Genomic DNA, 14,531 nt, shown 5'->3' with positions numbered 1-14,531 from the left:
TTCATATTATTTTATCGAAATCAACACACGTTGCAACTTGCATCGTTGAAGTATTTAACTATTGTGCGTAGACTTTGTACCTACATAAATAAACATCAGAATTTCAGAGAATCTATCATTAAAATAGCTGTCTATCCATATAAGTATTACCTAACGTCAGAAATCAGTAAAAAAACATTATTTGTTACAGCCATCTTAAATACGAAGCCACTCTTTTTTTTTAATTTTTTTCTATGCACGAACTCCTTTATCTCTAAATCTGTTTTTCTGTAGGTACTTGGCAGTAAGTTTTACAGGAAACGCGCAACTTTTAAAGCCCTTTAACCGTATCAATGCGGGGATCGTTAATCCCTTTTAGCCAACACATTTAAAGTTAGGCTTATGTGAATGTATACTTAGGAATTTTTGCAATAGCCAGTATGTATAGAACAGTGGCATGTACTTCATGCACAAAATCACTGCCTACCCTAAAATTTAGGTATAATTTTTCTTTTTTCTTACTGGTCATTTACTGGTCAAAAACCCTGTGTACGCCACTATTATAGAATGACATCATTTTTAAATCTTTCATTTGGACCTTTGTGTAATTTATTATTACGGGAGTTAATATAACACGACCGATGAGCGGATTGAAACATCATGAATAAAAAAATGTGTACGTAATGATAAAGCGATGGGATGGTAATAATATTTGATATGGGTATTTCTACTGAAATTCCAATAAATAGGAGATTTTTACCTATGTGGCGGTCTATGAGGGGATCCAGGTGGTGACGACGCAGGTGATAGAGCAGGTGTCGTTGGGGCGGAGGCGGCTCGGCGTCGAGAATACTCGCTACCCCCCACCGCCATCCCTGAGCCGCCCCCTACTGGATCCATGACACGCGTCACTGACAAACCTGATGCTGATCTCGTTGGTCGGGTTGGTACTACAAGATAAAGGGTAAATATCTATTAAAAATATGTACCTAATATATATATTGACAGTAACATATTATTATAACTTAAATTATGCCTGCTTAAATAAAGTAGGTTTGTAGCATACAAGTTCTATTTATGAAAATTGTATTTAATTTTGTCTTTTGAAACACATACTTCTTCGTTTTATATAATACTACCCCCTAGGAAAAAATAGAGAATGAATGTATTGAAAATCCTTAACTTTTCAAAATATTTTTTCGTATTTTGGATAAGAATAAAGAAGCACTACACGTTACACAGTCTCTAAAATTTCCACCTCCGAAGAGTAAAAGTGGCTAGAAAAGTTTTCCATTTTCAAGTTACTTTTATGAACCGTTATTTGGACTTTTATTTGCTTTTACTTTTGCCTATAGCTTGCTTTCTTGTCCAGCACGCATGATACTTTTTCTAGCACGCGATAAAATTTCTTAATCTCGTGGAATAGGTATCACAATTTTTACGTAAATAAAGTTCCTGGCATTAGTTGATGTAGCTAAAAGAAAAGAAAAGAAACCTAAGTAAGTAAAATATATACGGCTGGTGATATCAATTCGATAAAAGTATACCCTACCTTTAAAGATTATATGAAATTCAAAGTACTTAGTTTAAAACACGTAGAGTCTCTCAATATAAGCTAAATAGGGCCTGCTTTCATTAAAATCGGTTTGTGGGTAATTGACTTTACACCGAGATACCTCCAGTATAACTATAAAGTCCGGCTGGTGATGATCGCGGTCGGTAACTTGACGTGGTGGACGCCGTAGACAATGTAGAAGGCGATCTCTTCAAACCAGGGGGCTCAGCTACAGTGGACGCTGTCGACGGTCTCCGCGGTCTTGGCTGCCTTTTTGATCCAGTTCTGCATACACCTACAAATAAATTCAACATTTATAAACTCTACCGAAAAACTAATTTCATAAGCAAACCTCCACCAGCGACTGTATCGTTGTGTTTCGTAAAACGAACGTCACCACCGAGACGACTAACCTATGTCCGCGATGGCTTTCCTTAGATATGTTTGCGTCTTAAGGCTTGCTCAAACGGGCGCGTATTTGCTTTAGCGAATACCATACTTTAACGACCATCCTGTATCCTTAGCGGCGTTCAAGTATTTCATCCGAAGTGCGACCAATCACAACGCTCACTCAAACGGGCGCTTCCTGTGATTGGTTACACACGCAAACTTTAAACCAATGAACAAAGAACCAACAAAACTCCGTGGCTTTCTTTGCCTTTTGTTTAAAACAAAATGCTACACAGGTTCAAGTCTATATCCCGCGTGCTTCGAATTGCCGGATTCCCTTGCTCGAGCTTGCGCTTTTTGTATTTAATTCTAAGAATAATGTATAAGTTTAGCCGCACTATTAGGACCAAAATCATTCAACAGAACTAGTTTTAATGTTATCAGTGGCAGATGCAATTCTATGTTTTGTCGTTTTGTCCGGTTGATATTGTCATCTATGGTAGCTGTCGTACTTTCTCTCTCTGGTTTTGGCTCTCAAACAACCAAAATGTCCTCCGGTCATCGGTCGTAAAGAATTCGTTCGCTGCCTCCGGTGCAAAATGAATTAATTATCTATTTATTCCTTGATTCAAAAATATAAGATATTTTGTATCCCTAAGCCTTGTCGACTTTTGTTCGACAGGATACTATAAAGAGCAAGCGCTACAGTCGCCAGCCGTCGCCGCTGCGGCGACTACCCGATAGTTAAACTTACTATTATTTATTTAACTACCAATAAAGAAGGATTATTTGCGGCTGTTTGCACTACACACTACACTATATATACCAAATGTTTCATAGAGGTGTAATTGTGTACCTAGTTTGTTTGATGAAATAGCCGCGGACGATCTGACCTAAAAATATCTGACTGGCCCCTCCCTAGGCCAGAAGCTAGGACGGTACGCCCACGACCCTGACGGGACCCCTGGGCGCTAACTCGAAAGCTGCTAAGGAAACAGGTCGCAGGACGCAGTTTCGACTGGTCTTAACTTAGTTCCTTATACACCAACGTTTGCAAAGCTGTATTTGCATGTCGATTTTATAGACAGACGATAAAGCCAACACATTGCGTGACACTAAAGTTTTACAGTCAAATCCACTCCCTTATCGAGTTTGGCAAGGTTATATCAGCGATACACTCGCTCGCCAAGGTGGTGCGTTATAAACAAATCTACTACACACATTAATATCTTAAGTGGTATTCCAAGCAAGTTATTTGAGCACTCAAGCTTACTAATTGCACACTGTTAATTAGCTGCTCATTACGTGCTTTGTGATGGAAGAGAGCACAATTTGACGGATGAGTTACATAATCCATAACGTAAAGTAATTTTTCATAAGCTTTATTACATTAAAACGGCTATTGTTCACACAAAAAGAGCAATGAATAAAAAGTATAGAGGATTTTTAAGTTACATAAAATGTATTCAATAAAATACGTAAGATTGTGTAGGTATTACAATTAGTGCTAATCGATAATGTAAATGTAGGCTATGCCCTAGCCACGTGAAATCGATTTTACCTAGGCCTACTTTAATAAATATAACTAACAAACTACAGTGGATTTTATTATTTATTATTTTCGTAGATTGATTTACATGTTTTTTTATTCATGTCGCAACCATATTTATTCGGGTGATTGTAAAATTGTTAATGAGCGACTGCGCCACAGTTCTGTGTTCGAGTAATTAGGTCATCAAATTAGGTAGAAGCGTGCACAGTAATTTAATTAGGTAATAGTAGAAAACAATTTTACATTCGATTTTAACAATATACACATAACTGATAAATATTTATAAATAAAAACAAAAATACTTATTATTCTTATACAGAAAAACACCAATACACTGAAAAACATTTCACAAACATTTTCCAGTTGCCATTAATATTTAATTTTGCCGAGTTTTAACGTGCTAATTTATGTTAGTAATGGTCAGACTTTAAACAATTCTTCTAATACTATGATTATTTTCGTTTTTTAATTGATTTCAAAAACTTAACAAATAATATTGAAATTAAATTCATATAAACTTTTATTAAGGTTCACACAACTAAGGTTTTTTAAAGTAAACTATTCTAATAAGAAATCTACTATTTAAAATGGGGTATTTTGCCCCTTGAGTTTATTTAAAAATGGCAGAATCTTAAAAACTGTAAATGTTAAGTAATTTTAGTCATCACAGTCGCTTATATTTAAAAGACACCGGTTTCCTGATAGCTGTCATTATTTATTCGCATCAGAAAATACAAAACAGCTTACACGTTGTAAGGAAATAAATGTTATTTTCATAAAACGTTATACCATTCGTTTTTTAAATGTAGATAAATTATAAGCATTAATATTTTATTGTTTGCACTAACTACTGACCAGTGAGAAGCTTATACTAAAGAAGTTGGAAAAAGCAAAATAAAAATAGGATGACCATAGTGTCTATGTCTATTGTTTATTACGTAATTAGTTACAGCTTTCGCTAGAACCTTTTTGGCGTGAATGTAACTTAAATAAATAATGTACATAATTGGTGTAACTTAGTTATCAATTAAATTAAATGATACATTTTATAAAAAGTTTCAGGTGCGCCTTCGTCTGCGTCGACTTCGAAATCTAGTTTTGAGAGAAATAAAAAATGTAAGGTGAATAAAAAAAAATTAAACAGCCATAGTTGTAAGTATACGTTATTGCTGAAACTCATATATTTCCATACAATAAAAGAAATCTACTGGTATGTTTAGGTTAATTCAAGGTGTAACCTAAAACAATTCCAAATTTTGTGCCCAATTACCGAGCTGTAGATGTAGCAATCTACGTTGACTAGAGTTATACTTATTTTTCGGGGGATAAAATATAATTCAGGTGTTAATTTAGAGTGACAGCCATTTTTTTCTGTTGTTGTTGCCCGCTTTCTTCTTCCGCGTTTATTACGGTTTTTTTACAAATCCCGTGGGAACTGTTTGACTCTCCGTCCTTTGAACTAACTCTATGCCAAAAATCAAGCGACTTGATGTTTGGCATCTGCTTTGTTAAGACGTGAAGGACAATCAAATAAACAAGCAAAAACACTTTCACATTTACTATATTATTATCAAGGTTTTAAGCTAAACCAGTTTAGTCACTGTGGCGGGAAGAAGTAACGAACTTCCAAACATAAGTACATAATACTTTCAAAAATAAAACAGTATATAAGTAAAACAGTAATATTACAATTGTTTAATCATTTATTTTTATTTGAAAATGATTATATGCACACGATGTGGGTGCTCGGTTAATTAAGTCTACCAAAAACCTAATGATAATGAAAAACTAGATAGGTGGTTCGAATGAGTGCTATAAAAATAATTTATTTGTGAAATATATTTACCATTTGCGTTCTGGAATTCAACCTGAAACAATCTCCAGTCCAATCTTATAAAGCATTATTTAAAAATTTCGATGTATCTACAAAAATCTGTAAACTTAACATCTAACTGTTATGCCACCCGAAAAAGGGAAAGCGTTATTTTGGATTTGTCAGTTTTGACTTCTAAAGAGATGTACAATCAACAGCTGTATAGGCACCAATAACTCTTACCTATAAGATACTAATCAAATATGAGGCAAGAACTTCTAAGATAGATTATATTTTGACCACCTAATACTTAATAATATATTACTAAATAATATATTACCCACATTAATTACTTAGATCATTTATTAAAACGTAACTATCTAAAGTTCTAATTATTAAAAGGTTCAATGAAAGAAACATATCCAGTTTAAAGTATATAATCGACTTTGTTAAAACATCACCTATTTGTGTTTTTAATATTATGAGTGAGTAGGTTTGGTCCCATAGTTGATTCCCAGTTTGGTGAATTTCCAAGTAATTACTAATGTGAAGAATATAATAAAATACCCAACCAAAGGAGAAATGTATTTTATTTATTATATTTGACTAAAACTACAATCACACATAACTCTATTGAACAAGACAGATATAATCGATTGCCTTAGTAAATTATACTTAAAATTCAATTAAACTAAGTTGGTTTATATATTTAGATTACACACTTAGTCCATTAAAGCGTTAGGTAAGAAAAATGGAAAACTTGTAGATTTATACATATGTATATCGTTAATTGACGCTATTTAATCCTGGTATATAATAAAGGAAACAGATTAAGTCCTATATATTTATAGGTAAATACCTTAAATAATATTTCAGGTAAGTAGAACACTTATTACGTAATTACCGTAATGTTAGGTACATTAAAGAAACACCTCAGTAGGTACCCATTAATCTATTTACTTATATAAAAAGACTTGTATCATATAACATTATTTTTCTCTACAAAAGTCGTTGATATAAAACCTGATGAATTAAGAACAAACTAATAAATTCAATGTTATTAATTTCCTATATTTTACGATATCATTAATAGATCTAGATAAAATAGGCCTACGTAGGTATGTTAACTGTAAGGAAAGAGTTTATTTACATTTCATATGTTTATTGGGAATATGTACTTGACAACAAGGAACCTTTGGGAAACTGATGAGTGAATTACCTCGGTGCTTGGCTGTCTGGTAAATTGGATAAATAGTGGAGAATTAAAAAATCATATCAAATTGTAAATAAAATAATCACTATTTATGCACACCAAACTGCTTCAGACTCTGCATCAATTCGACTCAATGTAAGATGACAAAAGATGTTAGAAAACAGAACCGCTTAGTTTAGTGCCGGCTTTTTTCGGTAAAATCTGCAATCCGAACCGCTGGTAGAGTCATTAAAAACATACTGATTAAACTTTTAAAAAAATGCATACAGAGCAAGCCTACTGAAGTATGGGGCGAGTGGACAACGAGTGATCCACTCGTCGTATAAAAGCACAAGAATATTGAAAATATGCTTAATGTTACGTAACTTTGAGCATAAAGCTTCAATGTCATCATTCCAATGCTTTAATTTCAGCCGAATCGATGCTGAGACGTTATGGTGTGGGTAGGCCATTTTTGAAGGTAAATTCTAACATATTTTATGGGGGTTTTATCAATCGATACATTAAATAAAAGGACTGGTTACTTTTTTTTATTTTTTTTTTCTTTAACTGAAGCAATACCCATAACCTAACCTTTAAATTCTTTTATAGTAGTACACCATGTAAAATTATTTTTCAGCGACCTGGTTGTTAAGTATTATTTTTTAAATTCACAAAAATAACTTAACTAGTCTTCATTATATATTACATAAACCAACGGTGAAAACCGTTTCAAACTCCGTTGCGTAATTTTGAATGAATTATCGGAATACAGAATACACACATAAGGGGCTAGCGACTTTATATAGAGAAAAAAGTCGACCGCGAAAACTGCTGTTTCTTGTACCTAACTGTTATTTTTATTAACATTTTTTTTACTTTTTTTGTATGACTACGAAACCTGCGTGCTTACGTTACAAATTTTATTTTAAAATATGTGTTCATCACTAAGAATAACTCTTTAATTAAGTACCTAATTGCAATTAAATATTACTAAAACTGCCCGTGACTTAGCCTTCTATTAGCATGAACTGAGTTCTTACTTTATAGTGTTATAAATGTGAAACCGTTTAAGGGTAAAGAGATAATAACGGAATTACGTTTAAGCTCTATCTTATAGAAACTGTGCATTTTTCCGGGACAAACAATAGCCCATGGCGCTCTCCGGTGCAAAAACCATATCAGCTATGCTAAGAAGCACATCAATGTTACTTCGTAACAGACAAACCTATAAAGACACTTTTGCTTTTAAAATATTAGCAAGGATTTTATTTTCGAACGTCTTAATGCTTAAATAAATTATAAATTGGAGATATTTTGATATTTCAGTCGACAGTGATCCCACATTATACTGATGCCTAGTGCCTACCCTAATTATTATACTTAAGAAATTTAAAACAATTATTGTAAAATAATTTTAGCTTAATGCTTTACTGCAAATATTTCAAGAAAAGTGGAACTGCCGAGAAAAAAAATCTAAATTTTTTGAGTGTAATATAGTTATTGGAGAACAATAAAATGTCTTTGGTGCAGATATAGGTATCGTAAAACTATTTTAGTATAACCAATAAAATTACAGGGATAATGAAAGATACATAAATATAACAAAGAAGTTACAACAATAGACAATAAACATACGTCAGCAAAGAAAAATACAAAGTAATCGCAATTAAACTCTTCAACAGCTATACCACTGTTAAGCAACCTTACAGTTCAGAAACCGCTATAAATATCGCCGGTGACGACGACGCGCTGACCGCATTGAATTTAAAATAAACAGTTAATAACATTATAAACAACAAATAATTTACCATAATTATTGTATATTATTCATATAGAAGAGGGAGTCCTGGAATGGGTAAGATATTTGAATAAACCCATATCTCTGTTTGGTTTCTATCCTCGTCCCCGTATAAAAAAAGGTTAATTATTAATTTCTACAATCTAATCCAAATTGACTATTTAACATCTTTAAAATATACATCATACACATCAATAAATCAACAAAAGATCGTGTTATCTTTTGTTTTATCTACTTGGTTGGCCAGGAAGAACATTAAATTTTTACTTTTGTAAATCACAGCAAGTCGATCCATCAAACATGTCGGCTTGGGCACGACTAGGTCAAGTGACATCTTATCGCTTGGCGGTACTTGTCACTTTTTATTTATATATACTCTTCATTTGTACTCCACATCAAGTTCAGAAAATCAAAAAAAGGACTGACGCTTCAACTAGGTAGTAGGATAGAAGAGGCGGCGCTAAGTAGCGATCTCTGCCAGGCGCCCTTAGGATTAGGAAACCTAAAAAGAAAACAAAAAGGAATTATAACAGTAGGGGTGCGAATCCCAGCTGAAGCCTCTCATAACCCTGCTTACTGTACTCTGCGCTATCATGTACGTTTCTGAACTGTATTTTTGCTTATCTGTGGCTATACTACTGCAATCAATTGCTACACTACGTACCCGTGGGACACTGGCGACCCATTGAGCATTTCCCTTCGCAAATGGTGCGTTGATTGAGCATGGTCTGGTAAGAGTCCAACATCACACGGCATTCCGCGATGTCGCTGTCAGTTAACGCGAGAGATGGATACCGTTCTTTCAGACGTCTTCGTTCCTGCACAATTACATAATTAAGTTAATAAGGTACCTACTTAAACTAACCCGGACTAACTGAGGGCCTGAAAGACAAGACATGGTGGATCTAGTGAGAAGTTGGTTAGTCCTGGAGTGCGCAGAAATCGAGTATTGACGTGATTTTTTGTATAACTAGAGCTATTTAGCTAATGGATGAAAAGTACCCTACTCGGGTAACTTTTCAGGCATTTTAACTCTTAGTGCGAAAGTGTCTGGACTGATTTTAATTAATTAAACATTCTGGGCCGTGTGGTGACGGCAGATACGAATACAGTCCCCCCTCTCTATTCCCGCAGGTGTCTTATGAGGCGCCTAGGGGAACATAATAGAGAGTGGGCAGCATCGTCCTGAGTGTTACGACTACCATCTACTGATTATGGGTAAATCCTCCCACTGGGAGAGGCCTTTTGTCCAGCAGTTGACTGCTGTAGACTGGAACCATTCATAGGCATACAGGCTTTTCTTAATTCAGAAAACGAAATTGTTCCTAATGGGAAGGATTCAAAACACTATTTTGCTATAAGTGTTTATGCTGAAATTGCTTTTTATTAATGTTTTATAAATTTTGGATTGTTACTCACAGCAATTGTCGCATTTATAACATTAAAAGGGAAGTAGGGATACAAACGAAAAGTATAAGCAGGCAAAGTCTACGGCAGGGCTTCTAACAAATAACATTGCAGCAACAAATCATCCTACAACACTACTTGTTAAAATAGTTTTGCATATTATGTAAAATTCAACTTATTTTGCTAAAGTCCGCGAAAAGCGGGAGAATCTGTATGGTGTAATTTATAATTTCTTCAATCCTTATGTTGACTTTACAATGTATAACTATTGTAAAGTCAACATCTCCTGAGGATGCTCCGGTTTCGGAGTGAAACGGGCGTAGAGTGTACATTTGCCGAAGATCTGTTTGTTGTGGAGTATAAGGACTCAATGAATTATAAATTACACCATACAGATTCTCCTGCTGTTCGCGGACTATAGCAAATTGAGCTTAATGTTCATAGTATATCATGGATTTCCGCAAAGTAACGCCTGCTTTCCAATAATGTTTTGCATTTTCGTCAGGTTATGCTTAGTAAGTGGTATACCTATACTTCTCATGATTAACTCACTCTCACAAAGCCTTAACGACTGGGTCTCGTTTTAACAGAATACAAATAGACTTTGCCTAAGCCTGGCTGACTTTCGTCTCGTGCTGAGAAAAATAAGATCAAACACGTGATTAAACTTGCCTCCTAGCAAATCGATAATGAAATTTAAATTTTTTATACAACTTCTTTGCATTCAAGATTCTTTGATAGTTTTGAATTGAAACTCTGCATTCAGAAAAACACAATAATCTTTTCCGCTTTGCACAGGATTTTATTATTCTCTATTCCTATTCATCTGTTCACATTAATATAAATCTTATTTCTGACGAGATCTGTAGCAATAGAGGTTTTTGTGACAAAGCTCGTCCGGGAAAGTACTACCACCATTTCTGCCGCTAAGCAGCATTTTTGCAATGCTGTGTTCTGGTCTGAAGGTAATCGTTGCCGGTGTTATTACAGGCACATGAGACTAAACACCCAACTGCGTCTCAAATTGATGACGCACACGCGGCATGTTGTAGGACGTGTTCCTTGCATGCCCAGTGAAGTGTTGCATGACGTGTTCCTTGCATGCCCAGTGAAGTGTTGCATGATGTGTTCCTTGCATGCCTAGTGAAGTGTTGTATGACGTGTTCCTTGCATGCCCAGTGAAGTGTTGCTCTGTTTATAGTCGATGGTTTTCCATCTGGTGGTGGTGATAGTAGGCCATCTGCTTGATCCGCCAATTATAACTATAAAAAAAATGATCTTTATGTGCTCTGACTGGGAATACAAACTTATTTTGGAAGGATATTACTCACTAAGAATAAAACTTACATGTATATGTAGTAGCTATGTCTCGTCGATTCTTTCACATTTGTATTTATTTTTATAAATTTTTAAAAACAAAAAAAACCGACTTTGAAATCAATTTTCATTTTTGCTACAACTTGTTTTCAGCCATGAAAAATTTGCTAGTACTACTTACTTTGGTAGAAAATGTGGGTGCAACTACCCCGATATACTGAATACGACTTGAACTAGCCCCTTTCGAATAAGAAAATAATTCTGCCAATGCGTCTATAAATGACGACATTTGTCGACGGAATTGCACAATTTTTTTGTTATGCCCGAACATACATAATAAAAAACCAAATTGAAAACCTCCTTCTTTTTGATGGAAGTCAGTAAAAAAGTCTTTTACATTAATCCATCTCTAAAGAATAGGTCTTAATAAATTATCTAAGGTCAAAAAAACATTAAAATTAAATAAAAGATTTTCAATAGTCATTAGGCATAGTTTAATAAAAATTACTAAAATAATTATTTAATTAGTAGGACCATTTTATGCAGTATGAACCTTACTCTATACAGCGTATAATTTAGTCGCACAGTTTAGTAGATAACAAAGAATGTAAATTAACGTACTTTCGGGAGACCCGGATAAATCTACGGATGAATCCTTGTAGGGATTCCCAAATGACATGGGACATGCTGTGGACACTATTGTGGTCGTATTTTCGTTTACTAGGAGGGGGATACGTTTTCTGTGTCAGCGTCGCCCCTCCAGAATTTTTGGATCCCTACGTCAATCGGTCATATGTACGTACTATTTATTAGTGCTATATGTTCCCCGGTGACACTTTAGCTTCGCTATTCATTGATCTAAATCAGTGTCTCTAGTTCTCCTAGTAGACACGTAACGTAGAGATACTCCAAGCATATAGCCTTCTCCGTCGCCCAGTGATTTACAGCACAAATAAAATTTTTTGTACAACATGATAAACCGTAGATGCCCCGTTGTTTGTGCTACAGGTCCTACGAATACTTGTAAAGGTACAAAAAAACAACCTAACCATTAAGTATTTAAATCTAGGTACTAAGCCTAATAGCTATATCATGGATTGGTATAAGTCCTTAAAATTAATGTATTATAAGCGTTCACTTCACTAATTTTCAACAATTATTCCAGTTACATCCGAATTAACGCCCGCACCTCTGCAGTGGCGTCGCGGCCAAAATTCATGTAACTGGGTCGAAATATCGGCAAATTCGTCAGAGCAATTAGCCGTAAAATACTTAAAGATAAATGAATACTAATTTAAGTATTGTCACATCTCGCAGCTAATATACCTGTATTATATGTTATAAAATAATTTATAACATATAAAACATTGAGGAAGTTGTGGAAAAAAATTAAGTTCGCCATTTTGTGGCGGCGGCCATCTTGGACCAATTTTCATTAAACATAGCTTATAGCTTATAATTTTCATACAACATTACCGACTAATTCACCTTGCAAACAAAAAAAACAATATCAAAATCGGTCAATCCGTTCGGGAAATACGATATCACAGATGCACATACAGACTCGTCAAACTTATAACACCCGACGGGGGTCCAAAACATATGATAAATAACAAAAGGTTAAGTTTAAAATATGAAAATTCCCGGCAAACGTTATTTTGAATTAAATATTCGAGTTCTAAATTTAGTGCAAAAACTTAGACAGTGCTAAATGAGTGAAATAGGTACACGTGTAGGTATGGGACACACGTGTTGTATTTATGCCCTCAAACATTAAACCGCAGTGTTATGTAAGGGTGATATCATCATAATGGAAATGAATTGCGCACTGATTGCGACTGCTGAGGCCAGTTGTAAGTAGGTAGCAGGTTAGCTATTCCATTCTGGAGGGTTCACTTTGTAGATTAAAAAGATGCGTGCCAATCCATTAGAAATTTCCACTTCATTAACGTTTCAAAAGTTTCTTACAAAGGTAGTTATTTTGTTTTTTTTATTTTATTTCAAGTCTCAGTAGTCTCTCTTCTTTGTTGCGATTTAATAAAAAAAACTTAATGTCTGTAATTTAGAACTGTTAAATTGTCTATGCTCCGATTTCATTAAATATCATTATCCTAGTCTTTATTTATTTATTTATTCAATTACAATTCGAAATCAGACTTTAAGTTATAAGTATCTAATAATAATTACAAACTAAAATTAATATTTACAATAAATATAAGCCGTCTAACTGTTCACTTATGGGCTGTTCACTTATGGGCATGGTACCCAAAATGCTGGCGCTATTGCCCCTTTGAATTCCTAGACTACGCCGTTGGGCTAAATAAGCCCCAGCTCTTGGGTCACCAGACGTCAAAACCAATTTTTGGGTCACGATGTTAATAAATTTTTTCGTGTCCGAAGACCATGGGCCCTTATCCTTGTCTGTTTTTTTTATAGACCACATGTGGAAGTGGAAAAGGGGAAAATCATCGCCTATAAACAGGACATTCAAGGAGCACGTACTGCAACATGCCGCCCTGTGTCCATCAATTTGGTCTTGAACCTCTTGGGCATGTAATTACACCGGCAATCACACCCTTCCGACCCGCAGGGTGATTACGTATCTTGCGACAGCAATGCGACAGGCGAGAAACTTGAAATCACTGCTGTCAAACGTTTTTTTTGTTTATTTATTGTATGGAAAATATCGCAAGATACGTAATCACCCTGCGGAACACGACATTGCAACAATGCTGTTTAGCGGCAGAAATAAGCAGGGCGATAGTACTTCCCCGGACGACCGCTGTCACAAAAAGCTCTACGACTATTTAAACTTTAAAGTCTTTCTCGTTACTAAGAAGAGAGGATCCATCCTCATTATCACATACGAGTGATAGTAGCTATGAACGATGGCTTAACTTGCTACGAGGTACTAGGATGTACATCGCCAATTTTGTAAATAACTGAGAAATAACTGATGTCGAAGAGAATTCCACCGCCAGCGGGAGGAATCCGTCAGTGGCAACAGCTATTTGAATAGGTCTGTACTTCTAACAAAATTTGAGCTTTTGACGGCTAATAAATATAATGAAGTAAATAACCAGGTTTTGGATTTAGATATAAGTAGGTCTGCACATGAAATGCTTACGTTGATGCTTTATGATGATCATATTTAAATCTTCCTTTTCTGACATTTGCCGCACTGCACTTACATATTCTTCAGTGGTCGTCGTAGAAAGCATGTCCTATGCTAATATATATGAATGAGATTCTAAAAAGTTAACTTCGTAGATGCAATGCCACTAGTTTAATGAGTTAACTTAACTCATTCAACTAGTTATAAACTGTGGTATAAGAATATGATGAAGCCCCATCATGATAACGCAAATAATTCAGGTGCAATCAAACCTTAAAAAGTTTAAGTGGTAAACCCGAATTAACAAATTAAATTACTGAGCTCAATCCAGATTTTAAGATTTTTCTTAAGTTGACCTCAAAGTGCCTACTTAGGCATTTATACTTATAAAATAACATCGGATTTAAAAA

At 34.8% G+C, this 14,531-nt stretch overlaps 1 protein-coding gene across 3 annotated transcripts in view; it reads right to left on the bottom strand.

The window, feature by feature from the left end:
* The window catches only part of LOC120630735 (dual specificity protein phosphatase 22-like), a 76,564-nt gene that overhangs the window by 4,095 nt on the left and 57,938 nt on the right, over positions 1-14,531 (bottom strand). For all 3 annotated transcript variants that reach the window (XM_039900029.1, XM_039900027.1, XM_039900028.1), the window contains exons 5-7: positions 8,947-9,100; positions 1,656-1,829; positions 740-929 (exon numbers count right to left, since the gene is read on the bottom strand). In XM_039900029.1, coding sequence (XP_039755963.1) covers positions 740-929; positions 1,656-1,829; positions 8,947-9,100 — 518 coding nt within the window. The remainder of the gene's footprint in view (positions 1-739; positions 930-1,655; positions 1,830-8,946; positions 9,101-14,531) is intronic.

The sequence above is a fragment of the Pararge aegeria genome, chromosome 16, assembly GCF_905163445.1.
Source record: "Pararge aegeria chromosome 16, ilParAegt1.1, whole genome shotgun sequence".
In the NCBI taxonomy this organism is placed as follows: domain Eukaryota; kingdom Metazoa; phylum Arthropoda; class Insecta; order Lepidoptera; family Nymphalidae; genus Pararge; species Pararge aegeria.
Note: the sequence above shows the minus strand (reverse complement) of the source record. Positions and strands in the feature narration are given on the sequence as shown.